The following is a 17,939-nucleotide window of genomic DNA, read 5'->3' as shown; positions in this document are numbered from 1 at the left end:
CTTTTTAAAAAAATTATAATTTTATCTTTTGTTTTAAATAATTTTAAATTTTATTTTTTAAAAAAATTATTTTAATAATTACTTTCATAATATTTAAATAATTTAAGTATTTAATTAAATGTTTTAATAATTAAAAATAATTTAAATATTCAAACATATTCATTTATATTAATCAAATATTAATAGAAAATGTAATCGATATCTACTTTATTTAAAAAGAAAATAATATCTTAAAAACCATAAGGGAAGATACAATATCGAAATCTTACCGTTTAGTTCTAAAATCAAAACTCTAATCAAGATCAAAATTTTAAACTGTTGCGGCATAAAAATTAATAGATAGCTCATGTAAGTATCGAGCAAACAAGATCACTGAACTCTTCTTTGCTTTCGCCTAAAGATAATCTGGTGGAGTTTTCGAGCTCAATGGTTGCTCTTTGTCTCCCGCCAGGCTGATCATTTCCTGAAACACCCTGCAGTCCAACTGTTATTTTTTAGTTATTTTAGCATTCTTATAATATATTTTTTTCAAAAAAAAAATCATCTCTTATACAAAAAGTAAAACTATCTTCTCCCTGTTGTTCCTCATGATCTCATTTCTGCAAAACTAAATTATCATGGGCCTGACAAGTGCTGGAAGGTTTCTAGGAACTGTGGTGTCAGCTTGCCTTTGGATCACAATTGTAAGTGTTCATCAGGCACTGCATCTCTGAGTGTCGTTTATATTTATCTGAATGATGCTACTGCACACAAACTTAAGAACAAACAATCAAAAATTAAAATATGAAAACATCTTGATGGACAATATTTTGTATCTAAATTATACTAAAGTGAACCTGAGTGGGTCTGATTCATGGAACCTTGTGGACACTAGAAGACAAGTTGGTCAAGGTCTCCATATCCATGAGCCATAAAGAGAGGCAAGCAATTGATCCACCTGCAACAATAAATATTCACGAACAGCTTCCTGCTCTGCAACTTTGGCTCTGAGCGGCAAAATCTATCTCAGCTTTCACCTGCAATAATAAATGTATGATCAAGCAGTAGCCATCAAACTGATCTGTTTTCTTTCTCTCTATTTATCCAGTCAAATACGGGGACTAACAATCTCTTTAACTTTTATCCACTGCTCCCACATCTGTCCTGGAGAGCTTTTCAAACTGATCAGAACTCTGCTGCATCTTAGAAGAAAGTTGAAAAAATCTGCAATCAAGCTAAATAACAAAAATCTTTGCCATGGCATTATGATTACATTGCTCATCGACAAACCATGCAAGAATATGTGAACAACAATACTTGAGTAGGTAATGCCAATGCAACCACACCAAGAACAGATATGAATTGTCATTGTGTTCATCTTCTATTAAAAATAGAAGGTACTGTTACATCACACTTCTCCAGTTTTTCAATCTTCAAAATGCACTCATTTGCTCTCTTTAGAACCACTGGGGTTTCAGAGATGATGCCTTCCATTTTTGCTCGGAAAACAAGCAATTTCTCAACCATTGTCTGATCAGCATTACCAAGCACGCTGACTCCATTTGGTTCAAAAGATGGTGGAATTTCTACAAACGACGTCAATCAGTATTTTAGCAATAGGAATGTCAAAGATTATTCATGAAACATATGGCAAAGAACATCTTAGAAGAACATAACATGGACCTAGCTAGCATAGAATAATAAAGTTAGCATACATAATAGTACTTCTAGCTCTAAGAAAGAAATTTGCTAATGCATATGTTGATACTTCAGTACAACACATTTGCCATTTAAGTTCTTAATCACACCTATACAACTACTGTTCCAATGATCATGTCTAAAACCTACAACATTATACCAGGAAAGGTCTCACTTCTTCCTCGCGTCATGAACCCAAAAATCTGACTATCAGAAAGATGAAAAAGAATATGGGAGTTCAGTGACGCAAGAAAACCGTCAGAAAAGTCACCAGTATCGCCGGCATCAGATACGGCTAGGGCTCGAGGCGGAAGGGGCGGCCTCTTGGCGACTAGTTCGGAGGATAGACCTCCGAGAATCCGATCCAGGTTGGTCTTCCGGGCGTCGAGGACTCTTCTGGCCATCTCGCTCACTTCGCGCTCCAGTGCCTGAATCTCCCTCTCCTCCTCTTCCTCATCCTCCACGCACAACCTCTCCGGAAGCTCTGGATTGTCATCTACGCCCAGCTTCCGCTTGCCGCGACCTAGGGCTTCCATCTCGCCCTACCTCGCAGCCGCAGGCGACCGTGGCGGGAGTGGCACAGCAAAAGCCCCGTCGCAGAGACCTTTCTTCTCTTGTCACGTTCGCACGCAACCCAAACCCTAACCTGACTTACTATTGGTGCGTGTCATCCTAGAAGGATGTGGGACCCATGCTTCAGTACAATACATGATGCGTATTTTGAAATTGCACTCAAAATGCTCCCGAGCGGCCACGTATGCTCGAGTCCCGGTTCGAATCCGTACCTAGATTCTTAAAAATATTATTATTATTCAAATGAAATGTAAAGTTTTATTTATATCAAAAAATAAATCCTTCGAAACTAATTTACATTTAGTATTAATTTAATATTTTAAAAAGAAAAATAATAATAATAATAATGTGATGTGGATTTTAGTGTATAACTTAGTTTAACAAGATAAAATAAAATAAAATATATAATAATAATATTAATGGTGATATATATAATTAAATAAATTTGAATAATATTTTAGATTTTTTTAAAATAATTTTATTAGGATTTAGACTGATCTATTTAATTTATCTCAATTATAATTAAGAATTGATTGATTTAATTGATTAAAATTTATTAAAATTTTTAATAAAATACCTATGTTTTATTAGGGTTAAGGAATCTAATTTTGTAAAAGATACTTTTAAATAAAAGGTGAATAATGGATGATATTATATTTTATGCATGAAATAATAAGATATTTGATCTGAGTATCCATGACTCATTCCTATTATAACACTCCCTGTCAAGTCCACTATCACATATTCATTATAACAACATATCTCTTTCACCCACGTTTCGTTTAACATTAACACTCATTATTTATGAGTCTTATCGTCCACTCAATTATCTTAAAATTATATCACATTAAATAAATATATTTTATTTAATTCTATTCAATTTTAATATAACCATTAAAACTAGCTAACCGTTAATAAAATTTTATTCAATTTTAAAATAGCTGTTAAAACTAACCATTTTAAAATGACTCACCCCACTTTTAATTGAACGCGTTCAATATAATTATTTGAACGTGTTCAACTCCACAATGTTATTTCCACCATTAAAGATTTTGTCCCCGGGGCAATGGTGCAATGGTAGGACATCCGGGTTGTGATCTAGGGACCCGTGGTTCGATCCGCCAGTTACGGCGTATTTGTATGAATTTTTCTCCAAATGAGAAACGCAATCAAAGGATGCTGGCATCTGGATTGGCCGTTGTATGCGCTTCCCGATTTACCCTGGTGGTCGGTAGGAAACTTCCGTGGGACTGGACCAGCCACCCCAGGGATTGAGTCCATGAGACTGACAGGGATTTATCATTTTTATAACACCCTATTAGAACATCCATTATGGATGCTCTTAGGGAAGAAATTTAGGGCCTATAATTTTTAATAAATAAATTTAATATTATTTTAGGGGCAATTTCAAGAGTTACATTACAAGCTACCCATGTTCTTTGATTTTGTTAAAACCTAGATATTCATATATATATATATATATATATAGACGATCATTGCTTGCTCATCATTCTCCATACATGTTGCCGATTAAGGTAAACCCTAACTAAGACCTAGGTTGGATCTACTTTGGTAAGGGTGTCCTTTCTCTTAAAAGGACGTCTCAACTTTAATGAATCATCAAATGGGTGCTCTTTTGTAAAATAAATAAAAAAATTATCAAATAGGTGCCCTACCCAATAAAAACTATTCAAAATATCCTTAAATTGTTTGAACCATTAACTTTTACTTGCTAGATCTTATGAAATCTACTTTATTTATTTTAACATTTGAATTCTTATTTTATTCAAGTCTTCACTTTCAATTGATCAAAAATCACATAAGACAATGATACTGTTGTAATAATTACTTAATAATTATTATATAATGGATCATGTTCAAATAATATTAAATTTACATCTAGTGGGTCACATGCATGAATCCACTTTATTTGTTTTAGTATTTGAATACTTATTTTATTTAGATCTTCACTCTTAATTCATCATAATTAATATAAAATAAGGATACTTTTATAGTAGTTGATCATATTTAGATAATATTAATTTTACATATAATGAGTTACATGGAGTCTACTTTATTTGTTATTCTTCATTTTTATAAAAATTATAAGGACATTCCTTTTTTTTCATTATTGTCCCCTTACTCCCTAAATTTTTTTCCCAAATTATTATTTTATTAGATCATGTCAAAAAGGTAAACTCTATCAATAGTATGTTATAATATTTGAGCTTGTTCACCTTCTACAATCTCTCGAATACTCCTACAATTTTCAAGAGGCGAGGAGTCTAGTCGAACGAGAGCACATGGTTGGAGCTACCGATGAGTCAATGGGTCGATAAGGATGATGGACCGACAAGAACAAAGATTATTATTATTATTATTATTATTTGATAAAAGAAGGAAAGTCTAGGGCATGGTGTAGTGTAGGGGCTCTTTGGGAGCAAGCATGAAGAAGAGGAGGAGCACATTAATGGATCCAAGAAAGGATGAGGGGGGAGAGGGGACCATGGCCATGGGAATTGTACATGTCCATTTCTAGTAAGAGGAATTATTTATAGCAAAAGGAATGATTGATGGAATGGATGATGATGGTGAAGTTGACTCCTTGTAGCTTGGAATTTTGTGCATGTTAATTTTCTTGGTGTTGGCTTTTGCATGGATCATGCATGCATGGAATAGAGTGAAGTTCTAAATGCCTCCGGGGTATAGCTGAGTTGGTTATGACGCAACAGACTTATAGAAGAGGGCAAGGGTTCGAATCTTGGTGAAGCCAAGCAATATCCTCCTGCATTGATCGTGATCAACTGCAGTTTCTCGATTTACCTCTTCATAGATGGTCATAAGGTTAACCGTGTGGGGCCGCTAAGGTGGCGGATTTCACCTTTTACAAAAGAGTGAAGTTCTAAATGAATTTTTTTATTTTGAATGTAATTTATCGCTCTAACGATTTCACACGATCGATCCTATGATCATATATGAAAAAATAAATTAGAAAATTATAATTGACCACTACTGAAGGATATTATCTCAGTTTAGAAGGATATTATCTCAGTTTAATCAAGATTCAACCCCTTGTCCACATCAACAAATTTATTTTTATAATAACCAACTCAATTATGTTCCGAGAGCAATAAGTGAAATCTACCACCTCATTCTTAATATGCACGTCAATACCATAAAAATTTATTATTCTTTTTATTATTAAAAAATCTCTCAATAATTTTTATTATAAATTTTATATTATTTTTTATTCAATATCTCTACGATCCCACTCATATTCTCAATTTTGATAGAAAAGAATTAATTTAAAATTTTACTATTTGTTTTAAAATAAAAATCTCAAATCTCATGTCCATGATAATTCAAACTTTTTTATTTCACAAATCTCTTCAAAAAATTTTCATTGAAATTGCTCGGAGTAATGTGAAATGTTTTTCATAAATTTCATAGAAAATTAGCAAAAAATATCATAAGGATATTCACCTTATTTTTTTATATTTAAAATATTCTTTTTCGAATAAATAAAGACTAATTTAGACTTGAGTTAATGTTTATTATTTTTATGGATTACAAATACAATTAATAATATTCTCAATATATCTATACAAGTTTATTTATTTATTTATATTTGCAATAGTTATTAATAAATTTATTACTCTTATCAAACTAAACTAGAGACAGCATTATTCTCATAGTTTAATTAAAATATTAATTCGACAAATGGAATTTATTTTATTCCTCATTTCTATCACCCTTGCAACAAAAAAAAAAAAATCAAGCAAACGAACAAGTACATGGAATTAAATAATTTGTATTTAATTTATAAAAAATAAAATAACCAGGAATAATGTTGAGGTTGGAATTTTTGTTTATTATTTTTTCTGAGCATTAAATTATGATATGTCACAGGTCAAATGTGATCTGGTTCCCCGCTCAACAGGTAAAAGAATAAACGAGTGGACGGACGGATGACACACTAGATGAATCATTAAAAATTGAGTTAAATCAAAACAACGTCCCACATTTAATGGAAGCTGCTTTTGTGCCGAGGGACGTGATGGCGTTGGTTATTTGCCCCCGGAGCACAGTTGGGTTGTAATTACGATGTATAGAGTTGATAAAAGTTACGGCGTAAGAGTTTTAGTCTTGACGAATTAAAATAATATCTGGTTTAACTGCAATTTCTCGATTTACCTCCTCACAAATGGTCGTAGGGGTGATTAAAATGTGTGACCGTATTAATGATAATTTTTTATTTATTTTTACAGATGAGTTAAAATTACTGTATAAAAGACAGATTTATTATAGTGAATAAAGTTTATAATATATTTATTATTTTAAAAATATTTTACGTTCAACGTAATTATAATAACTACTTTAAGCATCATAAAATATAATAATTATATATATATATATATATATATATATATATAATATTATTATTATATTAAAATATTTTTATCTACTTAATTGAAAAATTACTTAAATTTTTATTAAAATTATTTTAAATAACTAATAATTTTATTCAAAATTGATTTTAAATTTTTATAATTATCCAGTAGCTAATGTAACGCCGTATAACAACTTGCACCATACAATATTATTCTAATATTATAGTAACTATAGGTAACTGATTAGAGTCGTCAATTTGAATTAGGTTTGTCAGAATAGTCCGTCCAATCAAACAATTTAAGAGGGTTGAGTTCACATTTTATCACCCATATGAAAATGGATCCAGGCGGGCCAACTCGCTTAGGCTCACGACCTGCGTAGGTCGATTCGTGACTGATTTGAGATTGACCCGTGAGTTGAGAAGTATTTTCCTTTTTTTAAATATAAAATTAAAGTGGGAAACTTAATTGGTTAGTGTGCTTGACCTGCCTAAATCATAATCAAAATTTAAAATTTTTAATTTTTTATATGTTTTATTTTTTGATAAGCTCGTAGTTTGGTTCGCTTAATCCACAATCTTTGTTGGATTGGATTGGATTGAGGATTTTCCAACCCATTAGGATGGTGAGTTGATCCATCCCGTATATGATTTTTGATGGATCTACTGCCTCATCATAAATTGAACCCATTTGATATAGCAACAAGATACTATTCAATTGATGTCACAAATATTATAGCATTGTACTAAGAGCATGCAATGCTGCCCTGTTATAACACATAAAAAAATAAAAAAAAATCTGTGAGACCCACCTCTGACCTATTAACGCGTTCAAACTTTTGAACGCGTTCAAACCTTTGCTCTTCTATCTCTCCTCCACGTCCACACTCTCTCCTTCACATCATATGGAGAGAGATTGCCAAAAAGTTATTAACGCTGTTTTAACACAGCGTTGTAGACAAAAATGCCCTAAGTAGTGGTTACAAAAATTTTAAAATGATTTTAATTGAATATTTTGATATAATAATATTCTATATATATAACAATTTTGATTATAATAAAATATTTTATTTTATATTATTCTTGTAGCTATTCGTAACTACTATAACGTATAACGTGTAGCAATTATTTGTAATTCCTACATGTTATAATAGTTAGTTATAGCTGCTACAATAATATTAAAATTAAGAGTATTTTTGGATATAAAAAATATAATATCATGTCTATTTGGTGATTTTTATAAAAGGGATGATTATTTGTCGATTCCTTAAACGAGAGGCGTCTTTTAATTTTTACCCTTCAAAAATTTAGATATTTTTTTTTCTGCTGTTTACTTGAATAGATGAATTAAGAAAGACAGAGAAAAAAAGTTGTGTTGGTTTTTGTTAATCTTTCCATCAATTCATCCAAGTAAACAATGAGCATTTTGCTTTGCAATCTTTCTATCTCTCTCTCTCTCTTATTCATCAAGCAATTATTTATTATTTAGAAATTTAACAAATTAGATAATATATTTTAATTTAAAAACATTAATTAACACACTAGTGTATAACTTGTATAATTATTATACTATAAAATATCGAAATCAAATAACTAATGAAATTCTTGTAAAAATGTTAGTTTACAACACATTATATCACATTCTTACAAGTTTTTTTGTTTAAACAATAAAATCTATTATTTTAAAATTTATTTAATTTTTACTTATGATAGTGAAATGAGTCATATATTAATGTATATATTAAAATGTTAATTAAGTTTAATATATTAAGTGTTTAAACAGAAACTGAAAAGCAAATTATAAATTTCCCTAAAGTAAAAAATATCAAAAGAGTATCCATCATATTTTTTATTTCATAAATATCTTTATTTAATATTAAATTTGATTATAATTATTTGATTGCTATATAATTAATAATTAAGGGTATTCAAATAAAAAGCAGAAATAAAGGGTGTATTTTGAATTTTGCCACAAAAAAAGAAGTCACGAGATGAATCCTGGTCCGTTGGATCCTCATCATACGGCCCCCTCCACATTTCTCGTTGGCTTTCACCATCGCCACAGAAAAGTAGTAGCAGAAGCGGAGGCTCGTAAGAAATAGACAAAATTCACGTGGCAACCTTTTTTAATTTTTTTATTAATTATTTCCTTTTATTTATTTTATTTTATTTTATTTTCTTTCTTCCCTTTTTCTTTATAGTTATCGCCGCTTCTCTCTGCCTCTTCTCCTGTTCTCTCTTCCCTCTTCCTCTTCTCGGGATCTCGCCTCCTCCTCTCTTCTCGTGCCTCAGAAGAAGAATCGCTGCGTGTTGGATGTTTCCCCCTTCTATATATCGATCGCCATTCCCTCTGCTCTGCTCGCCACCACACGACTTTGCCCCCAAAGTTTGGGCCTCGATGGAGGTCGGAGGGTCGTGGAGTTGAGAGTTTGGTTTAGCGGATAGGCGCTGGCACGAATGGCGGATTTCCGGCACAAGGAGTCGGATCGGGAGTTCCGGCACCGGCTCGAGGAGTTTCTTCCGCGCCCCCGCCGCGGGGACGCGTGCGCGGGCGAGGAGGCGGACGAGGCTGGCCCCGGCGGGGGCGAGGGCGTCGACCAGATCGCCCGACGCCGCCGGAGATCGGACCTCGAGGGCGACGACCTCGCCGAGACCTCGGCCGCCGCCAGGCGGCATGATCGGATCTTGAGCCGCTGGGCGGCGCGGCAGGCGGAGGAGATAATCATTAATAACATTGAGCGGAGGAATCGGGAGTCGGAGCTCATGGCGCTCGCGCGGCTCCACGCCGTGTCGATGCTGGACGCCTCCTTCCTCCGCGAGACGCGGCGGGCGCAGTCCTCGGTCGAACGCCCCGTGGCCGCTAGGGCGCCACCCTCCGTTTTACAGAGGTGGCGCGAGCTCGAGGGCGAGTCGGTAGCTAGGGAGCGGAGGATACCCGCTCCTTCTCCGACTGACGTAGATATCAATGACCGTGGTGCGTCGGAGAGCCATGGGCCTCTGGTGCGAAGGGATTTATCGGTTGTTGCTAGCGTTAGCAACGATATTGAGTATCGTGGTGCGGCGGTTGACGAAGCTGAGGATCAGGGTTCAAGCAGAGAGCATTCCCTTGACATTGGAGATGGCGGGGTTAGAGACAGGGAGAGGGTAAGGCAGATTGTTAGTGGTTGGATGACGGACATTGCCATGGAAGACACTGCTTCACAAATTTTTCCAGGAAGTGGTAGTCCAAGTAGTCCAAGGAGTGAGTGGCTTGGTGAGAGAGAGCGTGAGAGGGTAAGATTGGTGAGGGAGTGGATGCAAACAGTGAGCCAGCAGATGGATGCTCGTGCTAGCAGTAGGGAGGAGCAGGAGAGGGGTGAATCAGTCTCAAGTCGTGAAGGTCGTCAACAAGGACCTACCCGGAGGAACTTGCTGAGGATCAGGGGAAGACAGGCGCGCCATGATTTGGTCATGAGAAATGTCCGGGAGAGAGAAAGGGAGCTTCAGGAATTGTCTGAGCTGCGGCCCGTTTCACATTTCTCTCATCATAGTCGGATACAGGTCAGAATTTGGAGTTCATTCATGATTTGCCTTTTTAATTTTGAAGTATTGGATGACAATCAACACGGATAGTTTTTAATTGAGCAACCCTCCATTTTTTTTTAATATTGCATTCAATATATGTCTTCTATGATGAAGCTAAGTTATGTAGAAAGCCTGTGGACATGGGCTTCGGTAGCCTTGCACCATATTGTGTTGATGCTATAGTAGCCATTGCAATTGTCATCACATTTACTGGCTATAGTGATGTTCCTTCATTATTGTTAGATCCTGTTTTGCCATGTCCTCTCTTCTAGGATTCATTCATTCTTTTTTTTTTCTGCTCAAATTCTTGTTGCATTGATTGTTTTTGTTCAGATCTTTGCATGGAGGAGTTTTCTTTTCCTTTCATGAAATTAACAGTAAGTTTTCTTAGGTGTTTCCTTCCTAGAGTTGCAAACATTTGACTCCATATCCACTAAAACACTGTATTTGAGTTGCATTTTTTTAATTCGACTTTGGAAACAAGGTCTTTGAGTGTGAGTTAGACAAGCTTTGGTTTCTTCATGCAATTAAATACAGAGTAATTTTAGATGGTTTTTCCAACTTAATAGTTTCATCCTTTACTTTGTAATATAACTATTAATGGACTAATAGGTAATTTAAGGGAGTTGAGAGAGAGAGAAAATATTGGTTGGATTAGATAAATTATCATGGCATTTTGTGAAGTACCATGATTCACTAGGAGGGAGGCAGACCTTGGAGGGGGTTCTCTAATTACATGAAGGAGCCTTCTTAGATGGGTGGATTCTTTGAGGCAAACATGGCAAAGGTGACCGGATTAAGGTGTGATGATGAAGGCAAGGGAGGTTGCTGTCATATCAATCAAACAGATGGTCTTTTAAGGGGATTGAAAGAAGAAAATACTTGCCATTGTTTTACTTGCTTTGATTCAAAGATGGGAGGGATAAAATTTTATTATTCTCAATAAAAGGAATCATTTACAACACCATAGTACAATGTTCAGAATATTGGTCTGAACTAATTTTAGTTCAGAAATTGATTAAGTTTTGAACCTGTGATATCTTGTGCCAACACACAGTATTGGTTGAGCATAGGTCAACCATGCTGATATGGACCTATTATGGAGGGAGAGACTCAACCATCTAGGGAGAAGAAGAGAAATAGGATATAGGCGAAAAAAGACTGGGGAAGGAAAAGCATGCCTGTTGACACCACTGCCACCGTGTTAACTGGCAGTTGAAAATACTTGCTGTCCTTCCCAGCCACTAAAAACACCTTCTCAGACCTTCCTCTATCCTTCCTGCTGAGATAGTCATTGATAGCTGCCGGCAGTGTGGAATAGCTGTTCAGCATGGTGCTATGTTCTGGCAATGAGCAGCATCACTGTGTGGGAGTGGAGCAAGACATCATCCTAGAAGTTCTAGAGAGAGAATTCCAAAATAAAAAACTATGTTTTTATATAGGACATAAAGATAACACCTAATGGCAAACTGTATTGGGACTTAAACCTTTATTATCACTCATATATATTTCAGGTTACATGAGATTTAAACTTAGTGTACATGCTAGTTTCATAATGGGAACTTTCTTGTGGAAACTAGAAAAGTAGGAGTTGCTCTTTTCTAGAACATAGAGTTTTTAAAAAATATTTTTAATTTTATTTTCTTTTGATTCTAGGCATAATTTCATGTTTAGTTTTTTTTTTACCTCTAGTAGATGAGGCTCTTCTCTTCATATATCCATTATTTATTACTGTCAGTGACTTAGAAAAGTTTGCCAATAGTAACAGAAATTATGTTTCTGCCTGAATATTACTAGGAATACAACAATTAGTTCTGTGAGTTACAGGTTTGATATTTGAACTGAGGATTTATTAAACGTCAGCAAATATTTTTAGTTTATATGCAGATGAAGATCGATGCAACTTTGAGCTTGCAACATTTGTCAAGTCTAACAATGTGAAAAAAAACTTAATCCAACATTGTAGTATTGAACTGATATACCTGCTCTAGTGTAAACTGTAAAGAACTTCAGGGTCTTAAACCCAGATCTTATACTTCTATTTGCAATGGATGTTATTCTTTATGTTGATTTCTTGGGTCCTTTAATTTTGTTTTTCTTTTGACTGATTTCAAAACTAAATGAGAACCATCTTCCAGTCTGTTCTCCGAGGTAGATTCTTACGCATTGGTGGTTCCATTGAGAATCATCAACGGCATTCAGTTGTAGCTGGAGAAATAAGTCACCTTAGACAACATCACGCTGTATCTGGCTTCAGGTATGTTTCATACTTGTTTAGATTACATTTCATTCTTTTGAACATGCAACAACTACATGGATATCAGATTAAATATTTTTCTAGTGGAACAATATTAGCAACTATTGGAGCTGATCCAGTAGTTCTCAGGGATAAAACTTTTTTGGTGTTCGCGATATATTTTGTTCACAAGTTTGTTCAAAGTGGCATTTGTTTCTACTAGATTTAGTGGGTAACACTTTATGAGATCAACTACAAATTTTTAGCAAGAAGGGTTCTATTGAGTAGAACTTGATTTTAGCTTGAACAAGTATTTAACTGGTGCTTAATTCGGATTGGTGTTGAACTTTTCAACTACCTGATTGCTCTTAAAATTTTAACTTCCACATAGCTGTTAAACTTCCCTAAAAAAGAAAGCAGTTCAGTTATTGTTTTAGGAATTCTTCTTTGTTGTGGAAAAATGTGGATATTAGTAACTGAATCTGGTACATGACATGATTATGTATAATTGGTTGCAATTTTTTGTGTTATGAGACAAGGAAAGTTCTCTATTTAACAAGAATGACTCTTTTGGGTAAGAAACAGTTTCTTTAAAATGCCCAAAAGAAATATTTATCTGATTTGATTCTATGTCACATATCATGTATGTGTATGCATATAATTGCCATTAAAAATATGATAACCTCTATTTCTAGGGAAGGATTTCACCCTCGGAATGATCTTACTACAACACCTCAAGCAAGCAGTCAATATGCCGATGACAACAGAAATGAATCCTCTCCAACTGAAGCTGAGCTATTGGATGAGATGCCTGATCAATTCCAAGCTCAAATTATCCATCAAACAACAGAGGTGAATTTAGAAGTTCGCACAGAGAGTAGCGCACACAGCAGTGATATGAGTTGGACAGATTCTGCAGTTCAGGAAGATGAACGGCTGGAGGCTGGTACAGAAGATGAGCTAACTGACCGGCAACAGACTCTTGAAGTCGGGCACAGTGTACAGCAAGATGACCCTGCAGAAGAACCTGACAGGGACTGGCAGGAACATGTAGACCAGGAGTGGCCTCATGAAACTCCTGAAGATGATGGTCAAGATGACCATATTCCACAGGTGCATGAGAATTGGCACGATGATAATTCCCAATTAACTGAAACAAACTGGCAAGATAGACCGTTGCACTCTTTTAGCAGTCAACATTCATTTCCTGATATAACAACTAGATTTATATCTGGGGATGACGATAGTGTGTACAATGTAGAACTTCAGGAACTCTTAAGCAGGTACTCACTGGCATTCGAATGCATTTCCATATGGATGTTCCTTTTTTGACCTCTTTTCATTTATGCTACAGGAGGAGCGTGTCTAATCTTCTACACAGTGGGTTTCGTGAAAGTCTAGACCAATTGGTACAGTCATATATTGATAGACAGGAGCAGGGGCGTGAACCATTTCAGTGGGACATGCAAGGAATGCCTAACCGTGAGTTACCAGAAGAAGATCAGCGACACCAAACAGATGATGTGGTTCATGGCCAACAAGATCCTGCTAGACTACCACATGGTGCACAACCACCACGCCCACCTCCTCCACCCCCATTGCCATTATGGCACCGTGGTTGGAGTCGTCAGAGCATTCGCCAATCTGAAATTGTAAGTTAGATCTCTTAGTCTAATGATTTTTAGCGTGAATTAGAAATTGTCTCATTTAACTATTGTGGTGCGATTAGCAGGGTGGAATCAGAAAATGGTTCATTCCCTTCATGATTCTGTTCCAATATTTGGATGCATATTTAAGATATCCATCTCTATTAAATATGATACTACTTGTTAAGTCACTATTTCATAACTAAATAAGAGATAAATAAAATAGGTGAATTTCACACACTCAACCTTTTGCTTGGACCGATTGAGCTGTTGGATCAAACATACCCAATAGATCGGGTAGCTCGATTGGCTAGTCGAGCTCATCGAACTTAGGAGAATTGCAAAAACAGGCGGGCCAATTGGGTTGTGCAGTCTAACTAATTCTAGTATCTTGGGGATCAGATTACATGGTCGGTTCGACTAACTAAGCATGTTAGATGAACTGACATAGCCAAATGCATTGGGTAGAATGGGTACATCAGGTAGGTTGATCAAACTAGACAAATTGGTTAGAAGAATCAGACAATACGAAACGGGTCAAATATAGAATAAATGATTTTACTAACTATACCATTCCATTGTAGCCAAACAAACCAATGAAATAAGACCACTCACTTGTCATTCTATTCTAATTACAATTCCATTTCACTTCACTAAAAGCATCTTTAGTTCCAACCTTAAACTTTCATAATCTTTCTATAATTCCATGTCTGAAGTTGTTTTAATTTATTGGTGCAGGAATGGGATATCATTAATGATCTGAGGACTGACATGGCTAAGCTTCAGCAAGGGATGAGTCAGATGCACAGTATGTTAGAGGCATGCATGGATATGCAATTAGAGCTGCAGCGTACAGTTAGACAAGAGGTTTCAGCAGCACTAAACCGTTCCGTAGACTCACATGGTCAGTAGCTTCCTTTCAGCAATACACCTGCTTTCTTTGTTTTTAAACTGCAGACAGTGCTTCAAATCTTCATTTAAAATTTTTCTCGGGTACATTTTTGTAGAAATCAGTTTGTCATATATTTTGCTTACATTACTTTTACTCAGGAGACAGCCAGCACTTACTACTTGATGGCACAAACTGGAATCATGTCACAAAAGGGATTTGTTGCGTCTGCTGCGATAATCAAATCGACTCTCTTCTTTACAGGTTAAAATTTTCTTGTAGATTGTATTGTTATCAACCTTTTTTCTCATTTGTTTTCCATTCCTTTTTGGCCCATCCAGATGTGGGCACATGTGCACCTGTTCGCGATGTGGGCATGAGTTGGCTCGAGATGGCGGCAAGTGTCCGTTGTGCCGCGCGCCCATTATCGAGGTGATTCGAGCCTACTCGATAGTGTAGGTATGATTAACCAGATAGAAAATGAAGATGGGGGAGCCATTAGTTTTACTGAGCGGGAGGAAATTCTTGGATGCATCGAAGATGTATCGATGGTGGTTGTTCTACCAGGTTTAGCTAAATGTTAACATACTTAGAGATGTTGGGATCGTTGAGTGTACTTGTAAATGGCACCTTCTTCCTCTCATCATTGATGTTTAATAATGGAACTCAATTGGCGATTTGTCTCAGTTTCCATTTAAAGTTACATTTTAACGATTTGCAAGCTTACTTTGAAATGATCTTGTGTTAACATTCCCCACTTAGGATGATAATATGAGAAAAAGGGTGGGTCTTTTTTTTTTTTTTTCATTCATTTTTTAAATTTCTGTCAAAATAAAGAATATTTTTTATTTTTTATAAATAAAAATGTGAAAATTTATTTAGGATTTAGTAGATTGAACTATTTGTAAAGTAAATAATAATAATGATTTGTTTGGTTCATTATGAATACTATATTATAATAAAATAATAGATCAAAATAAAATATAAAAGAATATTATATAATAATCTTATATATTCGTGGTACTATTGTAAAATAGTAAACAATAACGATAATAACAATTAAAATAATAATAAATAGTAGTTAATATGGTAATATTAATAATTAATAGTTATCAATGATAATAATAATAAATCTGTATAAGTTTATTATTTTTAATTATTTGAGGAAATTATTTTTATTTGTGTTCTATATTTGATATTTTATTCCTTTTTCTTCTTATTTTAGAATCTCATTTAAAAAAACATCCTACTAAACACATTTCAGAATATTTTTTAATTTTTATGAAAAATAATAACTAAAAATTAGCCGAAGAATGATCCAACCGTAAGTTTTTATTTTTCTTTCAACTCAAAGAAATACATTAAATGATCATCTACCATTCCCATATAGGGTAAATCAAAAATGTCTACGGTGAGTCACAATACAACTGCTCCACTACTATAATAAAAAATGGAATCTGCCACTACAGAGGACATTATCTCACACGATCGACCCAAAACCATATATAAGGAGACTAAATCGCAAATTTGTACTTGGCTACTATTAAATAGGGCATTACTTTGGTTTCATTGAGATTCAACCCTTACCCACTGCAGTAAATCTGTTCTATAATAACTAACTCAACTATACCTTGAAAGTACAACCGCTCCACTAGATGGTAGCTCGATCAACTCATGTAATTATACTTCATACTAATTTTTATAATTTTTTTTCAAAAAAAATATGCCCATCATGTAACCTTATCGTTGCATCGTGCTTGGGAGGCACAACTTGATAGCACACATCAGAGGCACACACTTGTAACATAACACACATCAGTGATATGTATGGAGGCACAAATAATACACACATAAGTGATAAAAATTTAGTTAAAAATTTATTGGCTTTCTTGAAGATTAGGGTTTCTAAGTCAATTTTAGTTTGTATTACGAAAATTATTACAATTTTTACTGAGAAATAATTTTACTGTATCGTAATAAATGCAAGGCCAACTTTCTCTGCTACTTTTTTTTTAAAAAAAAATCTATTTTAGTGAGTTTTCTAACGCAAGAATGATCAGTTAATGTTCTTTTAATCGAGTGTGGATCTGAAAATGATTGGCTGTTGTTTATTCCTGTAAATTTTATAATTTCCATTGCAATGCAGAATTGCCTCATGAATCACTGTGAAACTTTCATTTTGATTGTTCTAGACCTTTCAATATAATGTAATGATTGACTATTTCAATGCATAAAATATTTAAGACAAAAATCAAAAAACATTCCACATTTAATTACAGTCGTCTCTTTTATAAAATTTATCAAATGGACATCCCATTATCAAAACAGCTACGATTAGAATATTATATTTCATTCTAATTAAAATTATCACATATGGAATACTATTAACTTCAAAAATCATTTTAACTTTATCTAAATCACTTTAAAATTTTTTATAACAGCTACATTATATTATATCTGCTATCACTTTATAACAACTAATGTAATATTATTATAGTAGTTATCAAGCTACAATATACTATCAATTGCTAATACAACATTATAGTAGTTATTTAATTAACTGTTATAGATGATCAAAAATTTTAAAATAATACAACATTATATCATTTAATAACTATTAAAAATTTAAAATAATTTTTAATGGAGTTTAAATAATCTGTTGGTAATTTTTTTTTAAGTATAATAATATTTTATATATGATAATTTTGATTAAAATAAAATATTTTATGATATAATTAATATTTTATATATAGTTACCTAATTTTGATAAAAATAACTTCTATTATAATAATTAATCATAATTGTTTTTACAACAACATTGAAAGTAAAAATATTTTCAATTAAAAATATGATACGTATAGTTGTTACAACAACTAAAAGTGAAAATATTCTCAAGATAAAAAATATGATAGAGCATCCATCCATTGATGATTTTTATAAAAGAAACACTCATTTGACAATTCG

At 34.0% G+C, this 17,939-nt stretch overlaps 2 protein-coding genes across 3 annotated transcripts; one reads left to right on the top strand and one right to left on the bottom strand.

Annotated features, from left to right (window-relative positions):
- Nucleotides 1-1,331: 1,331 nt before the first annotated feature.
- Nucleotides 1,332-2,305, bottom strand: LOC141828798 (uncharacterized). The gene is made up of 2 exons (XM_074716189.1): nt 1,949-2,305; nt 1,332-1,565 (listed from the first exon to the last, which is right to left on the bottom strand). The coding sequence occupies exons 1-2, from the start codon at nt 2,211-2,213 to the stop codon at nt 1,354-1,356; spliced, it is 477 nt and encodes a 158-aa protein (XP_074572290.1). The 5' UTR covers nt 2,214-2,305; the 3' UTR covers nt 1,332-1,353.
- Nucleotides 2,306-8,932: 6,627 nt separating this feature from the next.
- On the top strand, nt 8,933-15,661 carry LOC141829153 (uncharacterized). Of its 2 annotated transcripts, none has more exons than XM_074716569.1 (7): nt 8,933-10,180; nt 12,343-12,461; nt 13,136-13,723; nt 13,795-14,092; nt 14,825-14,990; nt 15,140-15,239; nt 15,317-15,661. In XM_074716569.1, the coding sequence occupies exons 1-7, from the start codon at nt 9,098-9,100 to the stop codon at nt 15,432-15,434; spliced, it is 2,472 nt and encodes an 823-aa protein (XP_074572670.1). In that variant the 5' UTR covers nt 8,933-9,097; the 3' UTR covers nt 15,435-15,661. The 2 variants fall into 2 exon arrangements, with proteins under 2 accessions (XP_074572670.1, XP_074572669.1); XM_074716568.1 differs by having other exon boundaries at nt 15,137-15,239.
- Nucleotides 15,662-17,939: the final 2,278 nt, after the last annotated feature.

This window comes from Curcuma longa, chromosome 5 (assembly GCF_044706935.1).
Source record: "Curcuma longa cultivar G26 ecotype Majalengka, Jawa Barat chromosome 5, ITB_CL_G26_1.1, whole genome shotgun sequence".
Classification (NCBI taxonomy): domain Eukaryota; kingdom Viridiplantae; phylum Streptophyta; class Magnoliopsida; order Zingiberales; family Zingiberaceae; genus Curcuma; species Curcuma longa.
This window is presented reverse-complemented; position numbering and strand designations above follow the sequence as displayed.